The sequence below is a fragment of the Bombina bombina genome, chromosome 1 (assembly GCF_027579735.1).
Source record: "Bombina bombina isolate aBomBom1 chromosome 1, aBomBom1.pri, whole genome shotgun sequence".
Taxonomy (NCBI): Eukaryota; Metazoa; Chordata; class Amphibia; order Anura; family Bombinatoridae; genus Bombina; species Bombina bombina.
The window spans coordinates 1586215249-1586234338 of NC_069499.1; the positions used below are offsets into that span (position 1 = coordinate 1586215249).

General features: G+C 40.7%; 1 protein-coding gene across 1 annotated transcript in view; it reads left to right on the forward strand.

Moving 5' to 3' along the window:
* WDR45B (WD repeat domain 45B) overlaps positions 1-19090 on the forward strand; it is a 119403-nt gene that overhangs the window by 50312 nt on the left and 50001 nt on the right. The window contains exon 5 of the mRNA XM_053710377.1: positions 12114-12208. Within this exon, the coding sequence (XP_053566352.1) occupies positions 12114-12208 (95 nt within the window). The remainder of the gene's footprint in view (positions 1-12113; positions 12209-19090) is intronic.

The window sequence follows — 19090 nt, forward strand, 5'->3', positions numbered from 1 at the left end:
CAGCTAGTTCCCTAAAGGGACAGATATCTGCTTTATCAATTTTACTGTACAAGCGTCTGGCAGATGTTCCAGACGTTCAGTTGTTCTGACAGGCTTTAGTTAGAATCAAGCCTGTGTTTAAACCTGTTGCTCCACCATGGAGTTTGAATTTAGTTCTTAAAGTTCTTCAAGGGGTTCCATTTGAACCTATGCATTCCATAGATATTAATATTCTATCTTGGAAAGTTCTGTTTTTAGTTGCTATCTCTTTGGCTCGAAGAGTTTCTGAACGCATTGCAATGCGACTCACCTTATCTTGTTTTTCATGCTGATAAGGTGGTTTTGCGTACCAAACCTGGATTCCTTCCTAAGGTTGTTACTAACAAGAATATTAATCAGGAAATTGTTGTTCCTTCTCTGTGTCCTAATCCTTCCTCTAAGAAGGAGCATCTGTTGCACAACTTGGACGTGGTTCGTGCTTTGAAGTTTTACTTGCAAGCGACCAAAGATTTCCGTCAAACATCTTCTTTGTTTGTTGTCTATTCTGGAAAACGTAGAGGTCAAAAAGCTATGGCTACCTCTCTTTCTTTTTGGCTGAAAAGCATCATCCGTTTGGCATACGAGACTGCTGGACAGCAGCCTCCTGAAAGAATTACAGCTCACTCTACTAGAGCGGTGGCTTCCATTTGGGCTTTTAAAAATGATGCTTCTGTTGAACAGATTTGTAAGGCTGCGACTTGGTCTTCGCTTCATACCTTTTCCAAATTTTACAAATTTGATACTTTTGCTTCTTCGGAGGCTATTTTTGGGAGAAAAGTTCTTCAAGCAGTGGTGCCTTCTGTTTAACCATCTGTCTTGTACCTCCCGTTCATCCGTGTCCTGTAGCTTTGGTATTGTATCCCACAAGTAAAGGATGAATCCGTGGACTCGTCGTACCTTATAGAAGAAGAGTAAATTTATGCTTACCTGATAAATTAATTTCTTTTATGGTACGACGAGTCCACGGCCCGCCCTGTCATTTTAAGACAGATTATATTTTTTTGATTTTAAACTTCAGTCACCTCTGCACCTTTTAGTTTCTCCTTTTTCTTCCTGTACCTTTGGTCGAATGACTGGGGGGGTGGAGCTAAGGGAGGAGCTATATAGACAGCTCTGCTGTGGTGCTCTTTGCCACTCCCAGTTAGCAGGAGGATAATATTCCACAAGTAAAGGATGAATCCGTGGACTTGTCATACCATAGAAGAAATTAATTTATCAGGTAAGCATAAATTTACTTTTATTTAAAATGTAATATATGCGTTCTTTGTTAAAAGAAGTGTTAATTACTTTGGATATTGAGGAAGCTAGTCCTCTTGATATTAAAACCAGTAAACGTTTAAATTCTGTTTGGTTTTTCCTATTCCTGATGCTATTTCTGATATGATTTCTAAGGAATGGAATGAGCCCGGTACTCCTTTTAATCCTTCTGCAAGGTTTAAAAAATTGTTTCCTTTACCAGCAATTGCAATAGAGTTTTGGGATAAAATCCCCAAAGTTGATGGGGCTATTTCTACTCTTGCTAAACGAACCACTATTCTTATGGAAGATTGTATTTCCTTTAAAGATCCTTTAGATATGAAGCTTGAATCTTATCTAATGAAAGCCTATTTATATTCAGGTCATCTTCTCAGGCCTGCAATTTCTTTGGCTGATGTTGCAGCTGCTTCAACTTTTTGGTTGGAGAATTTAGCGCAACAAGAATTGGATTCTGACTTATATAGCATTGTTCGTTTACTACAACATGCTAATCATTTTATTTGTGATAAATTTTTGATATTATCAAAATTGACGTTAGATCCATGTCTTTAGCTATTTTAGCTAGATGAGCTTTGTGGCTTAAAAAAGTGTGTGTTCTTTTCTGTTTAAAATTTAAAGTGACAGTCACACGTTTTTTCGGATGTTCCATTCTGATCTAATTACTCCCTCCTCAGCTATGAGTGTCAGGAGTCTGGTAATTCTGCGCAACACACTCCAAAAATAGTTTATAAGATTGTGCCCACATTTATTTTTGACACAAAGGCAGTGCTCTGCGGTTGTTTGCAAGGTCATTGCCTTTGATGTACATAGTCATTTTTTTGATGCCACTTTATTACTATGATTATAAGATGGATTGTTTTTCTGCACGACATCAATGAGTCATACTTTTTCAATTTAAAGTGACAGGGCAAATATAAAGAAACCCCCCCCCCCCCCCCCCCAGAAAAAGTGTACCTTTCATTAAGGGTCTTATGACTGTTTGTTTGTTTTTTCATCGATTGTGATGTAGGATGATATAAACAACATGCTATAATAGGTTACTTTAAGATTTAACAAGTAACTTTTTTTCTGCGTTCAGTTTACTATTGTTTTTGTCAACTGTTTGTTAATTCTTCCTTTGTAGTGTGGATAGCACAAGCAGAGATAATATGAGCAACGCCTTGCGACCTTTAAGGGTTCATTGCTGCGCTTTACAAGTACCCAATACACACATATGTATTTCCTTAAAGAAACAGTATCGCTTCCTATGGGAAGATTTACTTCCTTTTGCACCCTTATTGAAATAGAATTAAGTTTTCAATGAGTGCCCTTTTATAAGATTGGCAAGTACCCATATTTGCTCGTATATTTTTGAAGCTGGTGTTGCACTATTGCACGCGACTGTAGTTTGCTTTTGTACAATAAGTAAATAGTCTCAGTTATAACAGTCAGGGTCATTTTATAGGACCACCTTACTGCTGTTTCTTGGTGTGCATTCTTCCTTTATGTATGGAACAACAGCACACAACATTTACAACTTTTAACTTAGTTGTTTCTGTTTCGGGTATTTCCTTGCAGATTACCTGGTCGGCGGCTAAGAGTTTGAGTTTCCGGCTTAGCATGCAGTGCCTTATGGCTGATGTGTCAGCTAAATTGTTTTTGACTTTTCCTTGCTAGGGGAGGACCCTGTTCGGGTTTGACTTGAAGAAGGTTATTTCTGAGGGTAAGGGTCTCCTCTTCCCTCAAGATTAAACATGGAACTAGGGTAATCAATCCAAGAAGCCCGCTGCTGTTCCCAAATCAGCATCTGGGACTGGACCTAGTAGGGGGCAGACTTCTCTCTTGTCCAGGCTTGGATAGGAGACATTCTGTTCCCTGGACACTGGAAACAGTGTCTCAAGGGTATCAGCTGGAGTTCAAAAATTACTCCTCAAGGGGAAGGTTTCTTCTTTCACGATTATCTGCAGACCAGATAAAAAGAGAGACGTTCTTACGCTGTGTAAAACACTTCTCCACTATGGGAGTAATTTGTCCCGTTCCAAGACAGGAACAGGGGCTGGGGTTTTACTCAAATCTTTTCGTGGTTCCCAAAAAAGAGGGAACATTCAGAACCATTTTAGATCTCAAGAATCTAAACAAGTTTCTCAGAGTCCCATCCTTCAAGATGGAGACTATTCAAACAATTCTACCATTGATCCAGGAGGGTCAATATATGACTATTGTGGACTTGAAAGATGCATACCTTCATATTCCTATCCACAAGGATCATCATCAGTTCCTCAGGTTTGCCTTCCTGGACAACCATTTTCAGTTCGTGGCTCTTCCCTTTAGGTTGGCCACTGCTCCCAGGATCTTCACGAAGGTTCTAAGGTCCCTTCTGGTGGTTCTCAGGCCGCGGGGTATTACAGTGGCGCCTTATCTAGACGATATTCTGATCCAGGCGTCGTCTTACCAAAGTCTCATACAGACATGGTTCTGTCCTTTCTGAGGACTCACGGGGGGAAGGTGAATCTAGAAAAGAGTTCACTAATTCCACAGACAAAGGTTCTCTTCCTGGGAACTCTAATAGATTCCATATCCATGAAAATTTTCTTGACAGAGGTCAGAAAGTTAAAGATTCTGAATACATGCCGAGCCCTTCAGTCCAATCCTCGGCCATCAGTGGCTCAGTGCATGGAGGTAATTGGATTGATGGTGGCGGCAATGAACATCATTCCGTTTGCTCGTTTTCATCTCAGACCACTACAGCTGAGCATGCTCAGGCAGTGGAATGGAGATTATGCAAATTTGTCTCCTCAGATAGTTCTGTACCAGGAGACAAGAGACTCTCTTCTTTGGTGGTTGTCGCCAGATCATCTGTCCCAAGGGACGTGCGTCCGCAGATCCTCATGGGTGATAGTGACAACGGACGCCAGTCTACTGGGTTGTGGTGCAGTCTGGAATTCCCTGAAGCCTCAGGGTGTGTGGACCCGGTCGGAGTCTCTACTTCCAGTCAATATTCTGGAATTGAGAGCAATATTCAATGCGCTTCAGGCTTGACCTCAGATGGTTTCGGCCAAATTCTTCCAGTTTCAGTCGAACATCTCGACTGTGCCTTACATCAATCATCAGGGAGGAACAAGGGGTTCCTTAGCGATGACAGAAGTATCCAAGATAATTTGGTGGGCGGAGGCTCACTCTTGTTATCTGTCAGCAATCTACATCCCAGGAGTGGACAACTGGGAAGCGGACTTTTTAAGCAGACAGACGTTTCATCCTGGGGAGTGGGAACTCCATCCGGAGGTCTTTGCCACTCTGATCCTCAGATGGGGCAGACCGGAGTTGGATCTGATGGCATCTCGTCAGAATGCCAAGCTTCCAATATACGGATCCAGGTCAAGGGATCCTCAGGCTGAACTGATAGATGCCTTGGCAGTGCCTTGGTCGTTCAACCTAGCTTATGTGTTTCCACCGTTTGCTCTCCTGCCCCGGGTGATTGCTCGGATCAAACAGGAGAGGGCTTCAGTAATTCTAATCACGCCTGCGTGGCCTCGCAGGACTTGGTATGCCGATCTAGTGGACATGTCTTCTCTGCCGCCGTGGAAGCTTCCATTGAGGCAGGACCTTCTCATTCAGGGACCCTTCCAACACCCAAATCTAGTTTCTCTGCGACTGACTGCGTGGAGATTGAACGCTTGATTTTATCTAAGCGGGGGTTCTCTGATTCGTCATTGATACTTTGATTCAGGCACGTAAGCCTGTTACTAGAAAGATCTACCATAAGATATGGTGTAAATATCTTTATTGGTGCGAATCCAAGGGCTACTCATGGAGTAGAGTTAGGATTCCCAGGATTTTATCTTTTCTCCAAGAGGGATTGGAGAAGGGGTTATCAGCAAGTTCCTTAAAGGGACACATTTCTGCTTTGTCGATTTTAGTACACAAACGTTTGGCAGATGTTCCAGACGGTCAGTCTTTTTGTCAGGCTCTGACCAGAATCAATCCTTTGTTTAGACCAATTGCTCCACCCTGGAGTTTGAATTTAGTTCTTAATGTTCTTCAAGGGGTTCCGTTTGAACCCATGCATTCCATAGATATTAAGTTGTTATCTTGGGAAGTTTTATTTTTGGTTGCTATTTCTTGGTTTCCTTCCTAAGGTTGTTTCTAATAAGAATATTAATCAGGAAATTGTTGTTCCTTCATTATGTCCTAATCCTTCTTCTAAGAAGGAGCGTCTGTTGCATAACTTGGACGTGGTCCGTGCCCTGAAGTTTTACTTGCAGGCGACTAAAGAATTCCGTCAATCATCTTCATTATTTGTTGTTTTTTCTGGAAAGCGTAAGGGCCAGAAAGCTACGGCTACCTCTCTTTCTTCTTGGCTGAAGAGTATCATCCGTCTGGCGTATGAGACTGCTGGACAGCAGCCTCCTGAAAGAATTATGGCTCATTCCACTAGGGCTGTGGCTTCCTCATGGGCATTTAAAAACGATGCTTCTGTCGAACAGATTTGCAAGGCTGCAACTTGTTCGTCTCTTCACACTTTTTCCAAATTTTCCAAATTTGATACTTTTGCTTCTTCTGAACCTGTTTTTGGGAGAAAGGTTCTTCAAGCAGTGGTGCCTTCCATTTAGGTTCCTGTCTTGTCCCTCCCTTTCATCCGTGTCCTGTAACTTTGGTATTGTATCCCACAAGTAAGGATGAAATCCGTGGACTAGTCATATCTTGTAAAAGAAAAGGAAATTTATGCTTACCTGATGATATATTTATTTCTTTTACGATATGACAAGTCCACGGTCCACCCTGTCATTTCTAAGACAGGTATTTTATTTTTTGTTAAACTTCAGTCACCTCTGCACCTTTTGGCTTTTCCTTTCTCTTCCTAACTTTGGTCAAATGACTGGAGGTGGAGGGAAGGGAGTAGCTATATATACAGCTCTGCTGTGGTGCTCTTTGCCACTTCCTGCTAGCAGGAGGTTAAATCCCACAAGTAAGGATGAAATCCGTGGACTCGTCATATCAAAAAAAAAAAAAATTATCAGGTAAGCATAAATTTCCTTGTTTGAATCAGGATAAAAAACCTAAGGGTAAATCTAAGGCTTCTAATCGTTTTCGTTCCTTTCGTCAAAATAAGGAACAAAAACCTAATCCTTCCCCCAAGGAAACTGTTTCCAATTGGAAGCCTTCCTCAAGTTGGAATAAATCCAAGCCTTTTAAGAAACCAAAGTCAGCCCCTAAGTCCGCATGAAGGTGCGGCCCTCATTCCAGCTCAGCTGGTAGGGGGCAGATTAAGGTTTTTCAAGGATGTTTGGGCAAATTCTGTCCAAAATCAATGGATTCAGAGCATTGTCTTTCAGGGGTACCGAATAGGATTCAGAGTAAGACCTCCTGTGAGAAGATTTTTTCTCTCACGCATCCCAGTAAATCCAGTAAAAGCTCAGGCTTTCCTGAAGTGTGTTTCAGACCTGGAGGTTTCAGGGGTAATCATGCTGGTTCCTTTTCACGAACAAGGTCTGGGGTTTTATTGAAATCTATTCATTGTCCCAAAGAAAGAAAATTCATTCAGACCAGTTCTGGATCTGAAAATTTTGAATCGTTATGTATGAGTACCAACTTTCAAGATGGTGACTATAAGGACTATTCTGCCTTTTGTTCAGCAAGGACATTATATGTCTACAATAGACTTGCAGGATGCTTACCTTCAAATTCCGATTCATCCAGAACATTATCAGTTCCTGAGATTCTCTTTTCTAGGCATTACCAATTTGTTGCTCTTCCATTTGGCCTAGCAACAGCTCCAAGAATCTTTTCAAAGGTTCTGGGTGCCCTACTCTCTGTAATCAGAGAACAAGGTATTGCGGTGTTTCCTTATTTGGACGATATCTTGGTACTAGCTCAGTCTTTACGTTCTGCAGAATCTCACACGAATCAAGTAGTTTTGTTTCTTCGAAAACATGGTTGGAGGATCAATTTACCAAAACGTTTCTCGATTCCTCAGACAAGGGTCACCTTTTTAGGTTTCCAGATAGATTCAGTGTCCATGACTCTGTCTCTAACAGACAAGAGACGTTTGAAATTGGTTGCAGCATGTCGGCACCTTCAGTCTCAGTCATTCCCTTCAGTGGCTATGTGCATGGAAGTTTTAGGCCTCATGACTGCAGCATCGGACACGATTCCTTTTGCTCTTTTTCACATGAGACCTCTCCAGCTTTGTATGCTGAATCAATGGTGCCGGGATTATACAAAGATATCACAATTAATATCCTTAAATCCCAATGTTCGACACTCTCTGACGTGGTGGTTAAATCGCCATCGTTTAGTTCAAGGGGCCTCTTTTGTTCGGCCGACCTGGACTGTGATCACAACAGATGCGAGTCTTTCAGGTTGGGGAGCTGTCTGGGGGATCTCTGACAGCACAAGGGGTTTGCGAACCTCAAGAGACAAGATTACCAATCAATATTTTAGAACTCCATGCAATTGTCAGAGCTCTTCAGTTTTGGTCTCTGTTAGAATCGTTCATTTGTTTTCAGACAGACAATATTACAACGGTAGCTTATGTCAATCATCAGGGTGGGACTCACAGTCCCCAAGCTATGAAAGAAGTATCTCAGATACTTGTTTGGGCGGAATCCAGCTCCTGTCTAATTTCTGCGGTTCATATACCAGGTGTAGACAATTGGCAGGCGGATTATCTTAGCCGTCATACTTTATATCCAGGGGAGTGGTCTCTCCATCCGGATGTGTTTTCTCAGATTGTTCAGATGTGGGGTCTTCCAGAAATCGATCTGATGGCTTCTCATCTAAACAAGAAACTTCCCAGATAACTGTCCAGGTCCAGGGAATCTCAGGCGGAAGCAGTGGATGCGCTGACACTTCCTTGGTGTTATCAACCTGCTTATATCTTCCCTCCTCTAGTTCTTCTTCCAAGAGTGATCTCCATGGAACAATCATTTGTGTTGCTGGTGGCTCCAGCATGGCACCACAGGTTTTGGTATGCGGATCTTGTTCGGATGTCCAGTTGCCAACCTTGGCCACTTCCGTTAAGGCTGGACCTACTGTCTCAAGGTCCGTTTTTCCATCAGGATCTCAAATCATTAAATTTGAAGGTATGGAAATTGAACGCTTAGTGCTAAGTCATAGAGGTTTCTCTGACTCAGTAATTAATACTATGTTACAAGCTCGTAAATCTGTCTCTAGGAAGATTTATTATTGAGTTTGGAAGACTTACATTTCATGGTGTTCTTCTCATAAATTCTCTTGGCATTCTTTTAGAATTCCTAGAATTTTGCAGTTTCTTCACAATGGTTTGGATAAAGGTTTGTCTGCAAGTACTTTGAAGGTACAAATCTCTGCTCTTTCTGTTTTATTTCACAGAAAGATTGCTACTCTTTCTTCACTGTTTTGTTCAGGCTTTAGTTCGTATTAAGCCTGTCATTAAATTAATTTCTCCTCCTTGGAGTCTTAATTTGGTTTTGAGGGCATTACAGGCTCCTCCGTTTGAGCCTATGCACTCTTTGGACATTAAACTACTTTCTTGGAAAGTGTTGTTCCTTTTGGCCATCTCTTCTGCTAGAAGAGTTTCTGAGCTTTCTGCTCGCTCTTGTGAATCTCCTTTTCTGATTTTTCATCAGGATAAGGCGGTTTTGCAGACTTCATTTAAGTTCTTACCCAAGGTTGTGAATTCTAACAACATTAGTAGAGAAATTGTTGTCCCTTCCTTGTGTCCTAATCCTAAGAATTCTTTGGAAAAATCCTTACATTCTTTGGATGTGGTGAGAGCTTTGAAATATTATGTTGAAGCTACTAAAGATTTCAGAAAGACTTCTAGTTTTTTTGTTAAAGTTTCTGGTTCTAGGAAAGGATAGAAGGGAAAGAGGTGACATGATAGAAACCTTCAAATATATGAAGGGACTTAATAAAATAGAAGCTGAAAGCATTTTTCACAAAAAAATAAATACCAAAACAAGGGGTCACAATCTAAAGTGAGAGGGTAGCAGATTCAGGAGAAATTTGAGGAAGCATTTTTTTACAGAAAGGGTGGTGGATTCATGGAATAAACTTCCATTTGAGGTGGTAAACACAAAGACTGTAAAGGAATTTAAAAATGCCTGGGACATGCATAAGGCTATCCTAAGGAAAAAGTAACATGTAATATGGGTAGACTTGATGGGCCTTTTTGGTTCTTATCTACCGTCAAATTCTATGTTTCTATGAAAGGTCAGAAGGCTTCTGCTATTTCCTTGGCATCTTGGTTAAAGCTTTTGATTCATCAAGCTTATTTAGAGTCAGGTCAGACCCAGCCTCAGAGAATTACAGCTTATTCTACTAGATCAGTCTCCACTTCGTGGGCTTTTAAGAATGAAGCTTCAGTTGATCAGATTTGCAAAGCGGCAACTTGGTCCTCTTTGCATACATTTACTAAATTCTACCGTTCTGATGTATTTGCTTCTTCAGAAGAAGTTTTTGGTAGAAAAGTTCTTCAGGCAGCTGTTTCAGTTTGATTCTTCTGCTGATGTTTTAAGTTTTTCTTTTCTTCATGAGAATAACTTATATTTTGGGTTGTGGATTAATTTTTCAGCATATGGCTGTTGTTTATTTTTATCCCTCCCTCTCTAGTGACTCTTGCGTGGAGTTCCACATCTTGGGTATTTGATATCCCATACGTCACTAGCTCATGGACTCTTGTCAATTACATGAAAGAAAACATAATTTATGTAAGAACTTACCTGATAAATTAATTTCTTTCATATTGGCAAGAGTCCATGAGGCCCACCCTTTTTATGGTGATTATGATTTTTTTGTATAAAGCACAATTATTTCCAGATTCCTTTTGTTGATGGTTTTTACTCCTTTCTTTATCACCCCACTACTTGGCTATTCGTTAAACTGAATTGTGGGTGTGGTGAGTGGTGTATTTATAGGCATTTTGAGGTTTTGGAAACTTTGCCCCTCCTGGTAGGATTGTATATCCCATACGTCACTAGCTCATGGACTCTTGTCCATATGAAAGAAATGAATTCATCAGGTAAGTTCTTACATAAATTATGTTTTTCTAATTGATCTCAGCAGAAGAGAGAGATAAGGGGTAACTTGAGTTTAAATATCGCAGCACCCATTACTTTATAGAAACTAAATATTTACACTTGTTCCATAGTAAAAAAAAAATAAAAAAATGTGTCCTCCCCTCCCCAGGACCTTTTTAGTGGGTGCGCTACCCAGCGGATTTAACTGACCACCCAGCTAAAATTTTAGCCAACATTAAGCTAACATTAGCTAATATTAAAACAAATTTAAATTTTTATTGCACAAGTTATCATTAAATACATTTATGTTAAATGATGCAATTAAGTTGTGCTTTGGATAGCATAGAGTGATTTAACATTAGAAAATATTACACTGTCCCCGTCCGGATACGTCATAATGCCACCCGGCTACTTCATAATGCCACCACTTAATGCCACCTTTCTGTGGAGAACACTAGAATATAATTGTAAAAATAATAGATCTATGTGTTATCTAAAGTTAATCATTGCTTTGTATACACTATTATGTCTAGCAGGAATTTACTGTTTAATATCCCTTTGCAGAAAAATGTTGTGATTACAAGGTGGCTACTGTCCCTTTAATGACGTATTGCTTTTTTTCCCCAAGTAACATATTTAGTCATATAAATGACATAAGTTGTCTGCACTTCTACACCTGTTCTAGATAAACGTGAAGAGTAACGTAGTAAATAGGCACTTGCATTTTTGTTTAACCCCTTAAGTCACAGGGTACTTTGCCTAGCGTGTCTTGTTGCTGTTGTACCTTTGACAGCGGCTAGGGCCATTCGGCATCTGTGTCACTGTCTGTATTGGCTTGTGGTGATGCTGTTGGAGGGAGGCGGATGGGCCAGCGCATCGCAGAAGGGAGGGAAGGGCCGCTACACTACAGAAAAGTGTAATGGGGGGAGGGCATATGTATAATCACATTAAGGGGGGAGGGAAGATCGCTACACTACAGAATCTTTTTTATTAATTAATAATTGGGAAAACATAACACAATTTCTATAAACTGGGCACTGGAAAACCAATGGGAGGGGGGAGGGTTAGAGAGCAGTTTGGGAGTATTGAGGAGGGATCCCTACAGTGAAAAACAAAATGCCTTAAAACTGCATACTGGCAGGGTGTCTGCCAGTACCTAAGATGGTGGTGACTTATGGGGAGTGAGGGAGGGAAGAGAGCTGTTTTGGAGGGGTCAGGTAGAGATCAGGGGGTGGGAGCTGTCAGGTGGGAGGGTAATTTATACACTGCAGCTAAAATTAACCTTACAAGCTACCTGATTAACCCCTTAATTGTCGGGGACATTAGAAGTGTGGTGCGCGACTGCAATTAGCGGCATTCTAATTGCCATAGAGTAATCGCAAAGCCATGTATGTCTGCTATTTCTGAACATAGGGGATCCCAGAGAACCTTTACAGCCATTTGTCTTATGACTGCACAAGTTTGTAAATAATTTCAGTGAGAAACCTAAAGTTTGTGAAACTTTGGTAGAATTTGGAAGTGAAACAGCGGCATGAAATATACCAAAAAGGGCCTACAGATTAATACCTTGGATTGTCTACTATAAATATAAATATATATATAAATAGTTTTGATGGGTAAATAAAAAAACTAAAAAAACAAGGCTCTATTTCTGTTTAAATGGAGCGATAGCAAAAAATGCTAAAAACTCTCTTGCACTTTGGGTACATTTTTATCTAAAATTCCTGGTCGTTAAGGGGTTAAACATGAAGTGATTGCAGTTTTCTTGAATGGTCTTATCATTTAACATCTGAAATCCTGAGACTATTATTCTCTGTAACTGATATATTGGTTATTGACTGGAGTGTCTCTGTTTTACAGGATCGTTGTGGTTTTAGACTCCATGATTAAAGTGTTCACCTTCACGCACAACCCTCACCAGCTGCACGTGTTTGAGACCTGTTACAACCCTAAAGGTAGGAGTAGCTGATTGTGAGGAGTTATATGTAGAGTTGGTAGCTGCTCTCACCATATTGTATAAGACTCAGAGTGCTCTTTTGTTATGATGGAAAAATATTATAAATATAATTTCTCCAACATAGGTGTGTCCGGTCCACGGCGTCATCCTTACTTGTGGGATATTCTCTTCCCCAACAGGAAATGGCAAAGAGCCCAGCAAAGCTGGTCACATGATCCCTCCTAGGCTCCGCCTACCCCAGTCATTCTCTTTGCCGTTGTACAGGCAACATCTCCACGGAGATGGCTTAGAGTTTTTTAGTGTTTAACTGTAGTTTTTATTATTCAATCAAGAGTTTGTTATTTTGAAATAGTGCTGGTATGTACTATTTACTCAGAAACAGAAAAGAGATGAAGATTTCTGTTTGTATGAGGAAAATGATTTTAGCAACCGTCACTAAAATCCATGGCTGTTCCACACAGGACTGTTGAGAGCAATTAACTTCAGTTGGGGGAACAGTGTGCAGTCTCTTGCTGCTTGAGGTATGACACATTCTAACAAGACGATGTAATGCTGGAAGCTGTCATTTTCCCTATGGGATCCGGTAAGCCATGTTTATTCAGCAAGTAAATAAGGGCTTCACAAGGGCTTATTAAGACTGTAGACTTGTTCTGGGCTAAATCGATTCATTATTAACACATATTTAGCCTTGAGGAATCATTTTATCTGGGTATTTTGATATAATAATATCGGCAGGCACTGTATTAGACACCTTATTCTTTAGGGGCTTTCCCAAAGCATAAGCAGAGCCTCATTTTCGCGCCGGTGTGGCGCACTTGTTTTTGAGAGGCATGGCATGCAGTCGCATGTGAGAGGAGCTCTGATACTTAGAAAAGACTTTCTGAAGGCGTCATTTGGTATCGTATTCCCCTTTGGGCTTGGTTGGGTCTCAGCAAAGCAGATACCAGGGACTGTAAAGGGGTTAAAGTTTAAAACGGCTCCGGTTCCGTTATTTTAAGGGTTAAAGCTTCCAAATTTGGTGTGCAATATTTTTAAGGCTTTAAGACACTGTGGTGAAAATTTGGTGAATTTTGAACAATTCCTTCATGTTATTTCGCAATTGCAGTAATAAAGTGTGTTCAGTTTAAAATTTAAAGTGACAGTAACGGTTTTATTTTAAAACGTTTTTTGTACTTTGTTATCAAGTTTATGCCTGTTTAACATGTCAAGCGTCGTCCCTTCCTCAAGCAAAGGCTCACACGGACATTGTCCTGGCCTTTCTCAGGTCTCACGGATGGAAAGTGAACGTGGAAAAGAGTTCTCTATCCCCGTCAACAAGGGTTCCCTTCTTGGGAACAATAATAGACTCCTTAGAAATGAGGATTTTTCTGACAGAGGCCAGAAAAACAAAACTTCTAGACTCTTGTCGGATACTTCATTCCGTTCCTCTTCCTTCCATAGCTCAGTGCATGGAAGTGATCGGGTTGATGGTAGCGGCAATGGACATAGTTCCTTTTGCGCGCATTCATCTAAGACCATTACAACGGTGCATGCTCAGTCAGTGGAATGGGGACTATACAGACTTGTCTCCGAAGATACAAGTAAATCAGAGGACCAGAGACTCACTCCGTTGGTGGCTGTCCCTGGACAACCTGTCACAAGGGATGACATTCCGCAGACCAGAGTGGGTCATTGTCACGACCGACGCCAGTCTGATGGGCTGGGGCGCGGTCTGGGGATCCCTGAAAGCTCAGGGTCTTTGGTCTCGGGAAGAATCTCTTCTACCGATAAATATTCTGGAACTGAGAGCGATATTCAATGCTCTCAAGGCTTGGCCTCAGCTAGCGAGGGCCAAGTTCATACGGTTTCTATCAGACAACATGACAACTGTTGCGTACATCAACCATCAGGGGGGAACAAGGAGTTCCCTAGCGATGGAAGAAGTGACCAAAATCATTCTATGGGCGGAGTCTCACTCCTGCCACCTGTCTGCTATCCACCTCCCAGGAGTGGAAAATTGGGAAGCGGATTTTCTGAGTCGTCAGACATTGCATCCGGGGGAGTGGGAACTCCATCCGGAAATCTTTGCCCAAGTCACTCAGCTGTGGGGCATTCCAGACATGGATCTGATGGCCTCTCGTCAGAACTTCAAAGTTCCTTGCTACGGGTCCAGATCCAGGGATCCCAAGGCGGCTCTAGTGGATGCACTAGTAGCACCTTGGACCTTCAAACTAGCTTATGTGTTCCCGCCGTTTCCTCTCATCCCCAGGCTGGTAGCCAGGATCAATCAGGAGAGGGCGTCGGTGATCTTGATAGCTCCTGCGTGGCCACGCAGGACTTGGTATGCAGATCTGGTGAATATGTCATCGGCTCCACCTTGGAAGCTACCTTTGAGACGAGACCTTCTTGTTCAGGGTCCGTTCGAACATCCGAATCTGGTTTCACTCCAGCTGACTGCTTGGAGATTGAACGCTTGATTTTATCGAAGCGAGGGTTCTCAGATTCTGTTATCGATACTCTTGTTCAGGCCAGAAAGCCTGTAACTAGAAAGATTTACCACAAAATTTGGAAAAAATATATCTGTTGGTGTGAATCTAAAGGATTCCCTTGGGACAAGGTTAAGATTCCTAGGATTCTATCCTTCCTTCAAGAAGGATTGGAAAAAGGATTATCTGCAAGTTCCCTGAAGGGACAGATTTCTGCCTTGTCGGTGTTACTTCACAAAAAACTGGCTGCTGTGCCAGATGTTCAAGCCTTTGTTCAGGCTCTGGTTAGAATTAAGCCTGTTTACAAACCTTTGACTCCTCCTTGGAGTCTCAATTTAGTTCTTTCAGTTCTTCAGGGGGTTCCGTTTGAACCCTTGCATTCCGTTGATATTAAGTTATTATCTTGGAAAGTTTTGTTTTTAGTTGCAATTTCTTCTGCCAGAAGAGTTTCAGAATTATCTGCTCTGCAGTGTTCTCCTCCTTATCTGGTGTTCCATGCAGATAAGGTGGTTTTACGTACTAAACCTGGTTTTCTTCCAAAAGTTGTTTCTAACAAAAACATTAACCAGGAGATTATCGTACCTTCTCTGTGTCCGAAACCAGTTTCAAAGAAGGAACGTTTGTTGCACAATTTGGATGTTGTTCGCGCTCTAAAATTCTATTTAGATGCTACAAAGGATTTTAGACAAACATCTTCCTTGTTTGTTGTTTATTCCGGTAAAAGGAGAGGTCAAAAAGCAACTTCTACCTCTCTCTCTTTTTGGATTAAAAGCATCATCAGATTGGCTTACGAGACTGCCGGACGGCAGCCTCCCGAAAGAATCACAGCTCATTCCACTAGGGCTGTGGCTTCCACATGGGCCTTCAAGAACGAGGCTTCTGTTGATCAGATATGTAGGGCAGCGACTTGGTCTTCACTGCACACTTTTACCAAATTTTACAAGTTTGATACTTTAGCTTCTTCTGAGGCTATTTTTGGGAGAAAGGTTTTGCAAGCCGTGGTGCCTTCCATTTAGGTGACCTGATTTGCTCCCTCCCTTCATCCGTGTCCTAAAGCTTTGGTATTGGTTCCCACAAGTAAGGATGACGCCGTGGACCGGACACACCTATGTTGGAGAAAACAGAATTTATGTTTACCTGATAATTTACTTTCTCCAACGGTGTGTCCGGTCCACGGCCCGCCCTGGTTTTTTTAATCAGGTCTGATAATTTATTTTCTTTAACTACAGTCACCACGGTACCATATGGTTTCTCCTATGCAAATATTCCTCCTTAACGTCGGTCGAATGACTGGGGTAGGCGGAGCCTAGGAGGGATCATGTGACCAGCTTTGCTGGGCTCTTTGCCATTTCCTGTTGGGGAAGAGAATATCCCACAAGTAAGGATGACGCCGTGGACCGGACACACCGTTGGAGAAAGTAATTTATCAGGTAAACATAAATTCTGTTTTATAATTTCATATTTTTATAATATTAATTTGATTTGATACTTTCCTGTGTTTTTTTGTTGGAGTTTTTTTTATAAATACATTTTTATTAAAGTACCAAAATGCAAGGAAGAATGTCAAAAACAATCATAAGACATATTTAGACCAATCAATCCACTTACAGAGTTGAGAAGGAGGGGAACATAATAAAATTGCAGTACTTTAGTTTTTTAATCTTATTTTCGATTTTAAGGTAATGCAATGTGATACATCTTGGCGTATAGTCTCTGAGCAAAGTCCATTGGCGTTATGCCGGGTTCCAGGTGTCTGAGGTATTGAGGTAGTGTATCACAATGCTATGTCTATATATCACAAGTTACCACAAAAACTTAATAGTCCATTTGAATTCAACATTGAAAATGAAACTGGATGCTTAAGTATCGAATATGAAGCTTTTCTTGTTTCCAGGAGGGGGAGAGAAAAAAAAAGGGACATAAGATAAAAATAGAAAGAGGGGTAGAAATGGAGGTGTAGGAAGGGGCAGGGCTTAGCATCTTTGGTTTAAAGCTCTCGGAATTCCTTTAACTCTAAGGCGGTTATTCTGAGTTTAGTTGCTGGATTTGGATGCTAGGGATGAAGAATCCCAGTTAGCCCAGATATCTGAGTGGAGGTCCATGAGTCCTCGATTGAGGAACACTGCTTCCTCCATCGTCCTGATGTAGGAGAGTATCTCCAGTACGGAATGCAATGTAGGGGCGGATTGTTGCTTCCAATGCTTCACTATTGTTAGTTTAGTCGCCATTACTAATGTAAATGAAGATGTATTTCTGGGGCTTGGTAATTTTAGGTATGTTCAAGTGTAGTAAGAACATTTCAGGCTCCTTCCTGACTGGGAGATATAGGAGGGTGCAAAGCTTCAGGATCTCATTCCGTAGAGCAGAGCCACCAGAGTAGCCTTAAACATGTTGACTTTCCCTCCAAAAATAATGAGCAGAAACCGGATGTTTGCGAGCAACCTATTGCCTTGGCCCTGTTAGCATAGTTGACTATATCGCAAACCTTTATATATTTATTGGGGCATGCAATCTTGTACATATGCTTGATTGACAGGCAAGACTGCTTGCCCGTGCACCAGGTGCTGATCACGTAGGTATTTTATTGACTTTAAGCTTCTTTAAATTTATCTGTTAAATACCACACTAAACTGTTGTTAAAGTTTCTTAAACATTACCAGTTTAGGAACCTGGGAACTACCACCCAATCTCCCTCCTGAACATAGACATAAACATTTTGGGGAAATTCTAGCAAAACGCATTAATTCTATACTAGGCGATATGCTTCATGTTGATCAGGCAGGATTTGTCCATCACAGAGAAGCCGGAACAACACAATCAGAGTGTTAACCCTTATGTCCAATGCAAAGCAAATAAAGATTAAATCTGTGTCTGTGGTAACAGATGCCAAAAAACATTTAATCACACAGATTGTTCCTTTTTACTTCACACTTCAAAAATTATATATCATATTTTTAGTCTTTGCTCATCCCCTTTAGCCAAAGTTAAATCAAACTGTATCCTCTCTCAGCCCTTTCAAACCCAAACGGCACACGACAAGAATGCCTGTTGTCTCCCATATTATTTGTTTTAACTATAGAGGTATTAGCTTCACATATCTGCCATAATAATGATTATTAATAGTCCTTCATGACAATAAAGTTGCAATGTACGCAGACCAATGTCCTATTATCTGTTTCTTTTCCGAACACCTCTATATCAGCAGTACTCCAGGATATTCACATTTTCGGCCAATATTCAAATTTCTTGATTAATGATCTAAAATCAGAGATTTTCATTATTATTTGAATAACACCTGCTTGTTACAACTCCAAAAGGACATCTTAAAATATTAAGGGATTTTTTTTGTTTCCCTGCCCATCATTGCTCTTTGAACGGAACTATAAAAATCTATTACAGGCGACTCAAAGCAAATGTTATATATAAAATTAAAGACGTATTTCATGGTGGGGAAGAATACAGTCCATAAAAGTGATTACACTACCACAGATTCTTCAAGCCCTCCCAATTGTTTTTCCAACTTAATTTTTAAAACCATTAATACATATATATGGGGTGATAAAAAAACAAGGATAAACAGTAACACTCTTTGTAGAAATACTTTCATGGGAGGCCTTGGAGTTCCAGATTTAATCATATACTAAAAATGTGGCACCCTCCAAAGAATTTGACTCTCATTGTTCCCAAGACTTTAAAGTTTGGTTGTTAGTTGACTCATATATACTAAAAGTTCCCCAAACAGGTGCCCTGTGTTGGGTTCCTACAGATAGCAGACCTACCTCTTGTCAGAAAATTGATACATATAATTTACCTAATGGGATCCGTTAATCATTTCAGGTTTTTTTTCTTCAAAATCCCGCTTCTACCCATTCTGTTAAATGCAGACTTAGTAGGAGGATTGGACTAGAGATTCCCCAATGTTGAATAATGGGGCTACACTATTCCTTTGTTAAATACTAGATAATGGAAAATTAATGAATAGAGATAAACTTAAAGTGATTGTAAAGTTTAATCAATTTAAAGCCCAGTATCTAAAAATACTCTTAAAAACAGGGGCACTTTAATTAAACTTTACAAACACGTCTCTCTTTTAAATACCTTTTAGTTACACTAAACAGACCGCCAATCCTCCGCCTGCATCTTCTTCTGTATTTTGCAGATCGATGATTCCAGCTTTCTCCATTCGTTGTGTGCCCCCATTAGCGTCCTGCTCGTGGGGCACACAATGATTGGAGAAAGCTGGATTCATCATTGATATGCTAAATACAGTCAGAGATGCAGACGGAGGATTGGCGGTCTCTTTACCATAACACAATGGTAAGTTTTTTTATTTTTTAAAAAGCATGTTTGTAAAGATTAATGAATTAAAGTGCCCCTGTTTTTAAGAGTATTTTTAGATACTTGGCTTTAATTTG